Below are 15,760 nucleotides of genomic sequence, written 5' to 3' on the forward strand. Positions count from 1 at the left end.
GGCTTCTAGCATTGCTCTTTCTCCAACACGTTGGTGTGAAATTCTAATCAAAATGCATAGACCCCACCCTCAATGTACAGCGGAGAAAGGCGTGGGACATCGCGTGGCGGTGCGGAGGACACTGCATAATCTCTCTCCCGAACACATGCTCTTACCAAACATTTATTGTCCTGCCCTCTCGCCCTTCTCCTTCTTCCAAGCTTTTTGGGCATAAAAAACCAGAGAAAAAACCGAACCCCGGTGAAAGCGAGCTGCACCAAAAATGGAGATATTACAGTCTCAGAGGGTGGAATTGATGGTGGGCGTAGCCGTTGCGCTCGTAGCCGTTGGTGCCGGCACTGCCTATTACATCCATCTCTCCAACAAAAAACCCAAAGGTTCTTTTTCACATTTTTCTACTTCTCCTTTATATGGGTTTTTTTGCTATCAGTTTCTATGTCCCATTATTATTGAAAGTTTCATCCTTTTGGGATTTTCATGTTTCAGGGTATACATTTAGAGTATTACCCTTATGAGGTGCCTATTGTGATTTGAGTGTGTGTTTTTGGGTGGGTGATTTTTGGATTCATTGGAATGTACAAATGGAGGCTGAATATTTGTGTTAAATGCAAATTGTTGACAAAGAGCAGGCCGTTTAAACCGCTGTGGATTCCCCCATTGTGTAAATGGGCATATCCTTTCCTCTTGGTGTAAAAATGTTGCAGCCAATGAAGATGTTACGTCGTCACTGTTTACCGTATCAAGAATTTGAAGCAATTTCACTTACGGTTATGTATGCGAGTAATGTGAAATGCGTGTTTTCTACACTTTTTAGGGTAGATGAAATTGGCTATACCCAGATTGAGATATGTAATGTGTGAAGTGTTTGATACCTACGTAACGTACCAGTGATGATGGTATTTAGTCCGCTAATTGCCAGTTAACATACCTCATTTAGTGTGCTTGCAACTTGAATGGTTTAATCTTGCACTTTGCAATGGATGTCGCGACTAACAAGTGAGGTTTCCCTGTCTTCCTTTCCATTCGTATTGAACAGTCAAGTTGGTTTTGTATTGCACATGCCTGTGTTATAGCTGGTGGGTACAGCATGCACCTTTTTTTTTCTGAACAGCGATACAACATGCAACAATGAACATTTTACAAGATTAAATACACGTACAGCTATTGCTTTGGCTTCCAATAATCGCAGTTGTTGCATAGTTCTAGTTGAACCTGAAGGCAAATGGTGTGAGTTTCGTTGTGATATTTATTAGCATTTGAGATTTTACAGCATTTTTTTTTATTGTCGAATTATTCAGATCAACTTCTATTGGTACTGGTTGATTGAAATACCTTTGACTTCATATAATAGGAACATAGTTTTTTCCATTGTGGTTTTGGTGTTATTTTAGGTGTAATAGTTTTTCTAGTTAGTTTTTCTCATAAGATATATTTCCCGTACTTTTATGTGATATCCCAGTTTGTTTTCCAAAATCCTTGTGTCTAGTGTCTATACAGTGTAAGCATTAGTTTTGTTTTCGGTATTGGTGCTTCTCACCTCTCCCCAAGGCTTCAAATTGGAAATTTCCGGTGCTTTTTTCCCGTGAAGATGTATGACGAGTTCTATTGATCATCTAAGTTGGATATTAAAACACCATCCTGGCCATAAAAGATGAAAAGGTTGAAAATATCTTGTCTTTTCATCTGGTCTTGATTCTCAACATTGAAAAATCTCTTGACGTAATCTTTTTTTACCTTTTCTCTTTCTTGTTTAGTCAAAGTATTCCCTATTGTTCACTTGTTTAGATGGATGCCTTGGGCCATCAAAGTGTTTTTCTTGTTGCACTTCATTAATTACGAAATCTTATCTTTTGTTATCATATTTCATGCTTCTCAGATTTTCCCCTGTATGTAAAAGATTTCCAATGGTTGTGTTTCTAAGCCGCTCTCATATGGCACAAAAAGAGGAGTGTACGAGGACATGTTTTTGCCAGCTGATATGACATTATAATCAGCTGCTAACATTTCCCCTCTCCTGACTCTACTTCATGCTATTCATGAATCAACTGCTCAATTGATGTTGTATCTTCATCTAGCACTTCTACGAGTATAGATTCTGTCAAATTTGAATACCCTATGGCTTTTACCTTACAATAATCTTGAATGATTTGAGTTGTATGCTTCTTTGCTTTACTTTGAACAACAATTCTTTGCCTTTTCTTTTCTTTTTCTTATTGACCTTTTTGATGTTTTGTGTTTTTGTTTGCATGTCAACTGACCCCATAATGTGCCTCGATAGGTTGCTTGGATCCCGAAAGCTTCAAGGAATTCAAACTTGTCAAACGCACCCAGCTCAGCCACAACGTGGCTAAGTTTAGATTTGCTCTCCCTACGCCAGATTCGGTTGTGGGACTTCCAATAGGACAACACATGAGTTGCAGGTATGATTGCTCAGGTTTATTTTGCATTTGTCCTATTCTTAGCAGAAAGCTGATGCTCTACTTTTGCATGTGCTGATTACTTTACAGTAATGGTTGGATTAAGGTGAAATGTGATACTATCAGTCTTAAAATCATTTTATTGTCAAACAGAGGAAAGGATAGTCAGGGTGAAGATGTTATAAAACCCTACACGCCTACCACTTTAGATTCAGACATCGGTTACTTCGAGCTGGTCATAAAGGTATTTCTACTCTAAAAGGTCTTTGTACTTTGACTTAGTTTTATGTGTGCCCTAATCCCTTTTGAGATGCTTTTGTGTTCTTGAATTTGCGTTAATCAGATGTATCCACAAGGAAGGATGTCCCACCATTTTCGAGAGATGTGTGAAGGTGATTACCTTGCTGTGAAGGGACCCAAGGTAACACTTCTTCTTTTCCTAAGACACTCTACCCTACGACTTACTATCTCTGGTGGGTTTTTTTTAGCTGCATGGCGTGATGGTACTTGGAGCATAGATGGTTGCAGTGTGTGCAACAAAAATAAGGACTTGGTGTACTGAGAGCTTTTTGTAGGGGTTACGTGGTTTCTTCTCTTGGCAGTAGTATACCCACTCTTAAGATATGACAGGGTTAGGGCATGCGATAGTGTGTCCACAGAGGCAAAGCCACTCTATATCAGACCCCGTTCATTTTGGGGTTTTGGATTTTGGATTCTAATCATTGTCCTATTTCTCTCTAATCATTACTCTCATTTTTCTCTCTATCTCTCTCCAATCATTACTCTATTTCTCTCTACACTCATTACCTATAGATCCAAATCCAAAATCCCAAAACGAATGGGGTCATGACCCTTAATTTCAGTAGTACCTTGCTTTTGATAGAAGAATAGACCACGATCGCATGTACATTCGATTGAACTTTCAAAGGTATTGTAAAATGCGCATAACAGGGTCCAATGACATTTGCGTGGACCCGGATAGCCGTGTAACTTATTTGAGATCTGTGCATCGTTGTATCTTTTAAGATTCCCCTTACATAGTTTTGATTTGATTTTGCCTACTATATTAGTCTGTATCTCCTGGCAACTCTGCCAGTTCTGACTTGGGGTCTCTGCTCTGTACTACTAGTAATTTGTAAGTGCGCCTATTTGGCATGTTGGACTTCTTTTTTCCTCTCATTTTTGTTGATGTAACACTCAAAGCTGGCCGATAGTGTCGGATCATGGGCTGCTAGTTGTCTATATGTTGTGCTTTCATTCCTCTTCGATTGAGGGTTTTTAAAACTTCCAAAAAAGTATTTGATATCGTTTCTTAATTTGTTTCGGATGCTGAGATGTTTATTTAAAGTGGAGGGTTTGAACGAAGCTCAGTGCACAATTTCCAAATCCTCTGAAATTGATGAATGTGTCATGCTGGCTACAGGGAAGATTCAAGTATCAACCTGGCCAAGTTAGAGCTTTTGGAATGCTTGCTGGAGGCACTGGCATTGCACCAATGTTCCAGGTACATACTTCACTAACAAAAATAGATATAGCTTTTCCCCAACAGGGACTTGTTTATTTGATCATGTGATGTTCTGCATATTTTTTCACCTTGCTAATTAGCCATGTTTCTCGTTTTGTTTGTCTTAGGTCACCAGAGCCATACTAGAAAACCCAAAAGACAAAACCAATGTACATCTGATCTATGCAAATGTGACTTATGAAGACATTCTTTTGAAGGTAAACATCTCTCACGCGCGCGCACTTGTTCATACACTACACATTGCAACATAAGCCACATGTACAAGCAGATAGAGAGTGCACGTGTTCATGCTCTAAACATTGCAACATAAGCCCAATCCTGAGAACTTGGCATTTAGAAGTAGGAGGATGAGAAAGTTGTTATTCTTTCTTGTATGTTGGGTAGTCTTTATCATTTTGTACACGACACAGCCACAGTTGCATGCATTCTCTATTTTTCCCTTGCAATTTAATAGTTTATTCCTTTCAAAAAAACAAATATGGATCTTTTGTTTCTGGCCTAAGTTGCACCACCTTATTCAGAGTCATGAGTTCTTTGAAGTCTAATGCTTATGTCCATACTTCAATTCGTATCTGATGTTCTTGAGATGGTTCCAAGGATTGATCAGATTAAGCCAGTGGTTAACTTGAGTTAACATGTAGATCGTACTTGTTCCGCTACTATTTTTCGCAGGAAGAACTGGATAATCTGGCTAGTAATTTTCCTAGCTGCTTTAATGTCTACTATGTTTTGAATCAGGTATGATCTTCTTTGGTTACAACTTCATTCTTGGTTTACTTGTTTTTTATTTTATTTTGTTTTCTTTCCTTTAGGAAGGTGACTTCCATCTTCAAGAATTTTTTTTGACGTACTTGACCTAATGTAGAGATGGTTTTTGCTTAGCGATCTTTGGTAGAAAATGAAGTAAAGCTTTCTCCAATTGCATGGACAAATCGCAGTGCTCGTCTTTTGCAGTTTACCTCGTGTCCTAGAATGTCTCTATTAGCACCAAGATGTGGTTACGCCTTGCCTTCAACACCATTCCAATTTGATTTTTACGTGTCTCCCCAAAAACAGCGGTTTCGTTGAAGGCACATTAAGACACTAATTAGACAGCAATTGCATTTTATTTTTCACAAAAACGGTGCTTTTGTATTAATTGATGATCTTGAAAAATGTGCATGATAGCCCCGGACAGAGAGTCGGAGAGTCTTTTCATTGTTCCAAAAGTTGCCCTCCTTTTCTTGTGGGGTCAGCTAATTGCGTCTGTGCCTTCGCCCCTCACTACATTAATACATCACTGTATGCCAGTGTACATATTTGATGCTTAGTTGTCAATTGATGTATATAGCCGGCCCCAATTGATTGGGACTTGAGGCTCGGTTTAGTTGTCAATTGATATACAATAAGGAAACTTGTGACAATCTCTTGTGGAACAGGATCACTACAGGAAGCATATGAAACGGGCTTAAGAAATGTGGCTTGGTTTAGTTGTCAATTGATATACAATAAGGAAACTTATGACAATCTCTTGTGGAACAGGATCGCTACAGGAAGCATATGAAAAAATACCGAGTTTCTGAGGACTTTCACGGAATTTGTCCTAGTTTCTCCTTTGTTTCCTGTGAATTTTCCATTTTTTTGCTGCTTGTAGTGTAGAGGTTTACTCAAAAAATACCAGAAGGTTTTTCTTAAACTTTCAGAATCGCACAATACCGATTAAGAAGCATGCTAATTGCTCAAAGTGGTTTTTTTCTTTTTGCGTGACAAATCTTTCTGTTTGGGTGGTAAATGTATTTTCTTGATTTTAAACTTGCTTCTGTACATCCTCCTCAGCCACCTGAAGTATGGGATGGTGGAGTTGGATTCGTATCCAAAGAAATGATTCAAGCCCAATGCCCTGCGCCTGCACCTGATATTCAGGTAACTCTCTCTCTCTCTCTCTCTCTCTCTCTCTCTCTCTCTCTCTCTCACACACACACACACACACACACACACACTCACGCACACAAAATTAATGGCATCTAAACCGAGTCTCTTGTGTGATGAAGATACTGAGGTGCGGGCCTCCACCCATGAACAAGGCAATGGCTGCTCACCTTGATGCTCTCGGATACACTCCCGAGATGCAATTCCAGTTCTAAGATGCTACTTCTGTTTGTCCTTCCGCTACATGATTTTGTAACGTAACGAACATATGATCTCCATTGTTAGCAGTTTACATAGCCCAGCCCTGGTAGCAGGGCTCTAAACAACCGGAGGCACCGTTTTTTTCGCATAACGAATGAAGTTTGTGGTGGGCGGATCACCGGTCATTTCAATTTAAATGGCTTTAGTTGACTCTTTACTGGCTCAATAATTAGCCGGAAAACATCATCTGTTTTTTCTTGATAATGGCGTGTACTTCTTGCATGTTGAGGAAGAAAGAGCTTTGCTGGTCCTGATAAGTGTGAAACTCAACCTCGCCCTCGCCCTCGCCCTTTTCGTCTCATATTTGGCATTTGAGGGATTGAATTTTATGAGTTTCGTACGCATCTAAGGTGTCTCAATTAGTTCTTTAATTTGGTGTCAATAAACAAAAAAATTATACACGGAAGTACTTTATTTTTGTCAAAATTTACACGTCTTTTCATAATTAACTATCTTTGTTAGACGGATGCAATTTTTATAAAATTATGCACAGAAGTAGTCTTTTCATAATTAACTATCTTTGTTAGACGGATGCAATAATAAAATTATGCACAGAAGTAGTAGGCGCCGTATACCTCTAGCATTGGAACATACTTTAACTTTTTGCAAAATTATTTTACGTTGAAACAATTGGAGCCTTAATGCGTTCTTTCTCACTTACAGATTCGATTGAATGGTTATAAATGCATTTATGAAATATTTGACTAAATCTAAATTTTCGTATCAATACTCAATCGTACACATAATGATAATAAGGAGAAATGGAACGAGGCCGGTGGGGTTTGAACCCTCACCTTGTGCAAGAAGTATATGTCGCCTACTACTTGGCTACCACTCTATTTGCCACACTTTAGGAGTTAACGAATAGCCTTTATACAAAACAAAGCCGAATAAACAAAAATTGTACGCTCCGATTTGTTCATAAATGGCAAAATTGAATCCAATTTGTGGCAAAAGGATTTGCTTTAAACATCAAAACTAGATACTACCGTCCTGGCCACTGACTGGTCTGCGTATCAATGCGAAATTTCCATTCAAAAAAGGAGTTGAAAATAGAGCAAAAAAAGAAAAGAAAAGAAAAAATCAAATCCACTCTGGGAAGGGCCTTCAACCAAGGAAAGCTAGCCGCTTGAAAGGAGAAAGCTCAACTGCTATAAGGATTTCCAGTTCATTCGTTATAGTTTAAATCATCGTCGTCTTCAAGCTCTACTTCAGCATCATCGGATCCGCCCAGGAGTGACAGGAAAACTAAAACAGCTACCAGCTGCGTAACCAGGAAATATTTGGCCCTTCTTTTAAATTTTTTCTCTTCCTCTGTCTTCTCCTTCTTAGGTTTGCTCTTGGGTTTTGAACCTACAGAGTATTAAAACTCAGTTACTCAAAAAAATTAAGCACAGACAAACATAAGGCTGATCAAAAAAGCAGATACTGGAAACAAAACTCTAAGGGCCATTCGTTCAAAGAAAAAAGAAGTGCAAATAGTATCTGGGTATAATTGCTGAAAAGCATCTCTCTCTCTCTCTCTAATTGCTGAAAAGCATCTCTCTCTCTCTCTCTCTCTCTCTCTCTCTCAACGGCAGTGGTTGTGAAGCAATAGTAAATTAATTTCGCATAGCAATGGCAACAAAAACTAACAAGCCTGCTACTTTTCCTGGGGATTAATATGTCAACACTAGATTCCAACCGAATCAAAATCTGCCCTTTGCTTAGAAAAAATGCTCCAAATTGGATAATTCCTATCCGCTTAATGCAAGTTACCCCACAAATCGAATGGTTCAGGCATTGTTTTCTACACGTATTTCATATTTGGGCAATGAAAACAAATTCCCTGAACATTTCATTGGTAAATAGTAGTATGGCCTAATAAAAAAAAAATGATTAATGGGAACAGTTTGGAATGCAATAACAAAAATATGATTATTTAAGAAATCTCTCAATGAGAAGTGAAAAGTTTCTTACTCCAATTTGAAGTACCTGCTCGTCTTGGAAACGATGAAGATGGATCTGCATGAAAGGGTGGAGTTGAAGAGGGTGAACCACCTTCTACGAACTCCAGTTTAAGTTTATCAGCATATTGTACAAGATTGGAATGCTCCAAGAGCTTGCCCCGCAGAACTGATGTTTCCTGTTAGTGAAAACTGAAAAGCTAAAGATCGGAGACGTGCTTCAAATATTTGATCAAGGCAAAAGTGTGAAAGCTTCAAGAAAATGGTGAAAATTAGAATGTTTGAACTAGGTCATCTTCCAGAATATGTGATATAAAGAGCTCCATCCCTTCACATAGTGCAGTAACCAAGAGATTACATAGAAAGACAGGAATTGCACCAGCAATACATCTTTTGAAAGAGGAAGTGAGTCGTGTATTGAAATTGTAATTCAAACAGCTTGTATGTTGGCACAGAGAGATTATTTTTTATTCAGTTATTTATCACAAATAACCTTGGTCTTCAAGTGTCCAAAGATTCCAAACCATAGCTACACACTCATAAATATAGTTTGACAACCCTTCAAAGTGCTCAAGCATTAGCATATACATTTCTTGGACCAGCTGCTTTCCAGTCAGATTCCCTAGCAGCTGTGCACTCTTCCCAGCAATTGAGTATGTGGTACATATTTTCCACATGGTTAAAACCCAAGTTTAGCTGAAATTAGCAATACCAAGAGTAAAAACTTTTTAGGTCCAGGCACTGAATGAACCCACTATGGTCACATGTTGAGTCGAAGGAGTATCTATGAGATTGTAAACAGCACCTAAACCTACTTTTGAAATCCCACACAGGATATTGTAGAGAAAAATACAACGATCAGTGGCATGCATGCAGTTTCACTTTTCATGGCTAGCTCCACATTGCTTGGTCAATAAACTAACCTTTAAAGTTGCTTGAAACACAGATCAGATGCATCATTATCTGCATACACTTCCTTGATAGAAGTCATATAGCCAATTAATACATAATTGAATTTCATGAGTGTCAAGTCACGGGGGTCTAGGTAAGGCTTCAATTGTTCAAACTTGTCCCATAAATCCTTCAATTGTTCACACTTTTTATCCATGCATACTTCCATTTCATCCTATCTATAAGTAACCAAAAGCACAACATTAATGTCGCAATTCTAAGTGGTCAATCCTTCTTAATGAAGTGGGCACCTCTATAAATTAATGAAGAGTGTGGGTCACTGAGAGCCTAGAGGGCAGCTGAATTCAGTCTGAGAAATGAAGATGTTGAAGGGATCTGGACATCGGAGGTGGGGGAGGAGAGAGCCCAGGCCTTAGAGAGAGAGAATAGTAAGTGACCCATGTGTTTCGGTTTGGTTATGTTGGTGTATAGTTGTAACACCATGTATCTTGGACGATGGCAAGACTCCCCTTATATAGGTGAGGTCTCAGGCTCAATTGAAGACTGGTGGTGGGCCTTCAGTTGCCACATGTTGGAGTGAAATCCAAGGTGATAGCCCCGGTTTGTGAGGTCCATGAGTGAGAAGTCGGTGATAAATAGGAGTCCGTGACCCAATTGGTCCCGAGCAAGGAACGTAGGCCCTGCTCCCAGCCTAGGTGTTGGTGAAGATTGCAGGGCGGGGTTGTGGTGTTGTTGCTCTATGGAACCATTGATTCTGAGGGTTTTACCTCCCCTTTGCATAGAAGTAACTTCCAATTGATGCTCTTTCCACATATTTAATGCTTGTAATCCGCAAAAAAATAGAGTAAAACCACTTTAAATGAACTTAAGAGGATCAAATGGAACATTTACCATAGTATAACAGAAAGAATTACAAGAATTGACCCGATGGATGTGAACAGTCTACAACCTCTTATCACTAGCAGCAAGACTCAAAGAGACCGGGTCAAGAAAAGATAATCAACAATCTAGATCATTGGATTTCAGAATCATTTAAAATAGAACCCATGCCCTGATGAGAGCGTGAAAGCCAATACAAACGGGGAAATAACCAATCAGGAGTGATTTGCTTGACAAATAGATTTATATGGAAGAGAATTTCTGCAATTAGACACATAATAGTCTCACCCATTAGCCTCGGTCCATACCCACTCTTCATAACAGTCGCCATAGAGCTTCATACTCCACGCGAAACATCCACAACCATGTACCAAGTGATGCCATGTTCTTAGCTATAACTTTATCCCAAGGGTGATCACTAGTCTTTTGGAAGAGAAACCATTACCCAGCCAAACTAAGTACTTTTACCACGAAACTAATGCTAACAGTATGTATCATAGTATTCTATGATACACATCACCACAGATGAAGCTGCAAATTTTGTTTAAACTTCAATGTGGACCAACGTAAGTTAGCCAAGAAAATATCTTCTTGAAATAGATTGATTCTTAATCAAGCATTATGGAAAAAGCTAATACCACAAGTCAACAAAACCATGGTAGGTTTCTTACCGTTTGTATTTCATAAACAACAGAAATCTACCTCAAAATGTAATTTACATGTCAAATTAGTGGAACTGAAATTGCTGCACAACACGTGAATTGTCATGGGCTAATACACAGGTTTGTCATCACATTTGATAAAGAGGCGACAGAAGTTTTGTAAATTCAAGCACGCCGTTGTTAATATTGAAAGGTAGCAAATTTCTATTCAATCTTTAGAGTTAACGATCAGTGTTCTATTTCAAGATAAGCACCAACTTTGAGTGCCAACATGGAGACAAGATTCTATCAACATTAGCTGATTCGTTCCTTTTTAAGGTAAGCCAAAGGTAGTCATGACTTGCCAATCAGTACTGAAGTGTAATAGGGACGACTCTTCTTTCCTTCTTCAAGCACATAACACTAAGTAACAACTTTACCATGAATACATCATTAATGAACCACAACAGCCTTTAACGAAGAAGACAACTACGATGCAATTGATAGAGTACTCACAGGAAATGCTTGCAGGGTAAAAAGTGCATGTCCAAGGAAAACTGCATCCAAACTTGTTGGCCTGTGAACCAAGAGTGCATCAATAACATTTGTCTTCGCATTGAACCATTTTAAGTCTTTCAAAATTGCTTTAAATGTTTAAATCTGAGAGAATGAAGAACTTACAGCAGCACATTCACCTTACCTGTCAAAGAAATAGGCCTGATCCCCTAACCGAGTTGAAAGAGCTCCATAAGCAATGGTTGCTCTCCTATAAATCTGTGCATAAAAAATATCCTGAGTCTCCTGACTAGCGTACACTTCAGCATTTGAGAAAACTAAATCACTTGTAATAAGAAAATCAGAAAATGAAACAATAAAATCAACCCCTCGAGCATGTGCTATTTTTAACAGGAAAGATGAGGTAGAGATAGAATGTACCTCCTCTTCTCTTCGGTCTGCATTTTCCTTCGTTATTCCAAGTAGTTGTTTTGCCATTCGAACTTGCTTAAAATAAAGAAACTTTCCAATTGGCCATGGTAGGTCAGAATAATATATCTTGTGCGCAGAACTTCCATCAGAACCCACCCAGAGTTCATACATTAGTGCATCTGCAAGCCACGAATTAACCACTGCCTTTGTGGATATCCATTCAGGGACAGAGTGAACTTCAGAGTCCATATCAAGAATACCATCTTCTTTTAAGCTCTCAATAACCCCACCCTTCTCGTTGTTATAAGCCACATAGGTACCAGATTCAACATAAGGAATTTGATCTACCAAAATTGAAGTCAATAATCACATGAGTGTATAGATAGAATTTCTATACGCATTATACTAAAAAAACACCAAAGTTCGGTCATTTTGATATGAACTTTGCCATAAACCTAATACATTTGAAATCGATGATACAACACCACAACCACAAATCAAGGGGAATCATAAATGGGCAAACAAAAATTAATAATCTATGGTGTTACCAACTCATAACAACAGAAAGAAAAGCTTAAACACTCTGCTATACCGATCCCAAAAAACAGTTGGGGAGATTAGGCTTTTTTATTGAGTAAAATGTAACTAATATAGGAAAAGAGATGCCAATTGGGTGCATCGCAATCACAAAGAAAAAAAAAAGAAACCAACTACAAAAAAGCTCTATATAGCTCCCTGTCGATGAAGAAGATCCATCAAACAAGAAATAGGTCAAGGGAAGGACATCATTAGCAATGCTATGGGTACTGACTACTCATTTATGGTGTTATGACTGGCACCCATTGGGTCCTCTCTACAAGATTAATGGGCACAGAATCGTGTTTAATATGGGGAGATCCTTGAACGCAAAAGTAGCTTATGTTATCCATAGAGGAGGGTGGAGATGGCCTAGTAGAAGGAATGCAATCAGTAAGGAAATTATAGCTCACACTCCAAGCCAGTTTGTTCCTAATGAGAACCAACAAGATCCTATGATTTGGGCACTTACATCTACTGGCAATTTCACTATCTAGTCAGCCTGGAATGCAATCGAAGGTAACTAGCTAATTGCTTCGTGGCATAAGGCTGTTGACGTTCTTACTCCCAACAGGTCTGGTCCTTCTTGCATAGGATTGGTTTTCAGAAAGTGCTTGCAACTCTTGCACAGGAGGTGGATTGGATCAGGATTAAATGAAACGGATAATAGGATCTTCAACCACCAATCACTAGGGATAGATAATACCATTACCAGCATTGAGAAGGATATAAGGTACTGTATTAACGTGTGGAGAAATATAACAAAGTTAGACCAGAACGGACTCCTGTGTCTAGATTAGAACATTTCTGCGAAAGTATGTTCTCCAACTGTTTTGGTTGGTTGGGCTAGTGTCTTCCGCTAATTGGGATGGTTAGCTTTGGTTGGTCTTTGTTGTTTGTGGTTAAGATTCTGGGGTATTCTATATGCCGCTTTACACCTGTATTTGGTTTTGTTTCGCTGAATTAACTAATCAAGTTACCAAAAAAACACATATATATTCAGATATATTACCAAATGACATTTGGAAACCTCAACTCGGCTAGAAACAGCAAGAATATGAAAAAATAATAATTAGAAAGAAATGAACAAACAGAATGCATATATCTATCTATTCTATCTATAAAGGGAGAGCACAAGTTGGTGTAAACAAAATTCTGAGGCTGGCTCACATTTTCACTTGAACAAAATTACCATGGTTACAAGTGTTCTCACCAAACCAATACTGCCTTGAGGATAATGGACGTGAAAACTGCCATACCACAAAAACTACCTTACGCCTGTTTCTCTCTCGCCTTCAATGGACATGAAAACTGCCATACCACAAAAACTACCTTACGCATGTTTCTCTCTCGCCTTCTCTGTCTCAAGTCAGGTGCTTTTTTTTTAACTGCCTTTTAGTGCTCTCTTTTTCTTTTTTTGAACTGCCTTGCCCTCTATCTCTCTCAGGTTTTTTTTTTTTTTTTTCCTGAATTGAAGTTGGGCATCACAGTTCAAAAAAAAAAAATTGTGCAGCATTGAAGGTTTGACTTCTCTATTCTTGATTTTTCCTAAATCAAATTGCACACACCTTGTGTACCCAGCCGCTAGTATGAACATAATAAGCATTCTAATCTGAATTGAAGTTGGGCAGCCCGGTTCAAAAAAAAGAAGGTTGTGCAGCATTGAAGGTTTGCCTTCTCTATTCTTGATTTTGCCTAAATCAAATTGCACACGCATCGCGTGTACCCAGCCTCTAGAATGAACATAATAAGCCTTCTAATCTGTATTTAATGTTCTTCCGTAAAATTCACCATACATGTATAGTAGAAGATACTCATAACCCACACAAAAACGATAGATATACATGTACACATACAAACACACCCCTATATATAAATTTATGAGTATTTACCTGAATCAGGGTGGATTAGGTTGAATTCCAAGGAAAAGGGGAGTTGAGCAAACTTGAGGTAAATGTAAACAGGCAGGCATGAAGGGCAAGCTGTTGGGAGACCAAAACATGCTTTCCTCGCCACAAGAGTCAATTGACTCAATTCTTCCGCCATATCTGTGAATGATTTTACGAATACGTTGAGCTGTTCTAGGGTTTTATTCCCACAGGTTTAACACTACGGAAGAGAAATCCTACGAGAAACAAAGATTGGCTTGATGAGGAAGAAACCTTTCTTAAACCCTAGCTAGGGTGTTTTGAGGCTGCGGCCACCGCAAGCTGCTGAACCCAGGGCTATGCGCGTGGCTAGAGTTTGGTTCGGTTTTTTAAAAATAATTTTCACACTTTATTTTTTTTTATTTCACACTCTCTTTCTTATTTTTTTATTGAAAAGATTATACTCCGTAGTGGTAGTATATAGAAATTTGATTCAAAGACAAAAAATGGGAAGTGTGTATATCAAAATGGGGAGTGTGAAAATCATTGCCCTTTTTTCTTATCATATAGTATGTTTTGAGAATTGATAGCTACACTCCTTTTTTTGTCTTTTAGCAAAAAAATACATTCACTTTCAGCACTAAATTCCAAAAATAAAAAGTGTGGTTATCAAAAAAGAGTGTATAAATCAATTCTCTATGTTTTTCCTTGCTTTACTGGTTTTTTTCTTATTATTATTTTTTTGTTGAAATATTATATAGGAATCAAAAAGTGTAAAAATATTCATAAGAATGATTAAAAAATATTATTAATCTTCTTAAATTTTGTTTCCGAATTTTGTTTTGTCTTTCGTGAAGTATTTTGTTTTGTCTTTCGTTCCTATAACTACAACTACGAAATATTTTTGCTTAAAACAAGAAAGGTAAAATTCTTAAAATATAGTACCTATTTTCTTCTACTTTTCACGTAATTCAAACTCTAATTCTCAAAATTCTATCGCAAAACTTTCATCCTAATTAATGACATACAAGAAAAATAAAACTTCCTTTGCTTTTCTTCACTTCATTTTTTCTTTTCTATCATATTTTCCATTAATATAACGGATGCTATGGAGAGCGACTTGCGGATTATTTTATCCAGGAATAAAACCATAGGGAAAAAAGAAAAAAAAAACCTTCAAAACTTGAAGTACAAAAGAATAGGTTTCAAGACTTTGGTCCACAGCATGGTCAGTAAAATAAAAACAGGAAATTGAAAATTTACGAATCACTTACTACGCAATTTTTTTTTTTTTTTAAATTTCCAATAGGTTATATGGCTAATTACCTTATTTTGTATGTGGAAACAAAAGAGTTCAAATCGTCAAAAGAGACGATCGATTGTTCACTTTTTTTTTTTGGATCTTCGATTGTTCACTTATTTCTCCTCCTTGTATCCTCGTTTCATTATTTATCGATCCTTCTCTTCTCTTCTCCCGCGCTTACTGGGACGTCATTTGGCGCCACTGTAATATTACGTTATATATTGATGCCGGAATTTTACCAACGTCGATGTACTTCTGAATTTTGTTAAAGACAATGAGATATCTTTATAATAGTATCAAGCTCCATAACAAGCTCATCCCTTCTCTAATTTACAGAAATTGACTCCAAAGAACATCAACATGCAACTTCTCCAAGACCTTATGAACTCATCGAAGTCCTCCATAGCGTTACCCACTGCTTGGCAAATTGGTTTAACGCACTTGAAATGTTGGCGGAACCTAAGGCGATAGCATAACCAAAACAAAGAAAAGGAAAAAATAACCCCTTTCAAACAAGAATTCTTTTCTGGAAATGTGAACAAAACTGCGAGAGCCTAAATAGAGCAACAGACAACATAGGCAAATCTGAAGAAACCT

General features: G+C 37.9%; 2 protein-coding genes across 3 annotated transcripts; one reads left to right on the forward strand and one right to left on the reverse strand.

Moving 5' to 3' along the window:
- Positions 1 to 75: 75 nt before the first annotated feature.
- LOC131312484 (NADH--cytochrome b5 reductase 1-like) lies at positions 76 to 6,361 on the forward strand. The gene is made up of 9 exons (XM_058340257.1): positions 76 to 377; positions 2,279 to 2,420; positions 2,571 to 2,661; positions 2,761 to 2,838; positions 3,841 to 3,921; positions 4,050 to 4,139; positions 4,615 to 4,680; positions 5,758 to 5,844; positions 5,973 to 6,361. The coding sequence occupies exons 1-9, from the start codon at positions 263 to 265 to the stop codon at positions 6,063 to 6,065; spliced, it is 843 nt and encodes a 280-aa protein (XP_058196240.1). The 5' UTR covers positions 76 to 262; the 3' UTR covers positions 6,066 to 6,361.
- Positions 6,362 to 7,002: 641 nt separating this feature from the next.
- On the reverse strand, positions 7,003 to 14,302 carry LOC131312485 (mitochondrial outer membrane import complex protein METAXIN). 2 transcript variants are annotated; one of them, XM_058340259.1, is made up of 6 exons: positions 13,885 to 14,302; positions 11,426 to 11,760; positions 11,190 to 11,263; positions 11,006 to 11,066; positions 8,086 to 8,236; positions 7,003 to 7,464 (listed from the first exon to the last, which is right to left on the reverse strand). In XM_058340259.1, the coding sequence occupies exons 1-6, from the start codon at positions 14,036 to 14,038 to the stop codon at positions 7,280 to 7,282; spliced, it is 960 nt and encodes a 319-aa protein (XP_058196242.1). In that variant the 5' UTR covers positions 14,039 to 14,302; the 3' UTR covers positions 7,003 to 7,279. The 2 variants fall into 2 exon arrangements, with proteins under 2 accessions (XP_058196242.1, XP_058196241.1); XM_058340258.1 differs by having other exon boundaries at positions 8,071 to 8,236; positions 13,885 to 14,243.
- Between the last annotated feature and the right edge of the window lie 1,458 nt (positions 14,303 to 15,760).

The sequence above is a fragment of the Rhododendron vialii genome, chromosome 13a (assembly GCF_030253575.1).
Source record: "Rhododendron vialii isolate Sample 1 chromosome 13a, ASM3025357v1".
Lineage (NCBI taxonomy): Eukaryota > Viridiplantae > Streptophyta > Magnoliopsida > Ericales > Ericaceae > Rhododendron > Rhododendron vialii.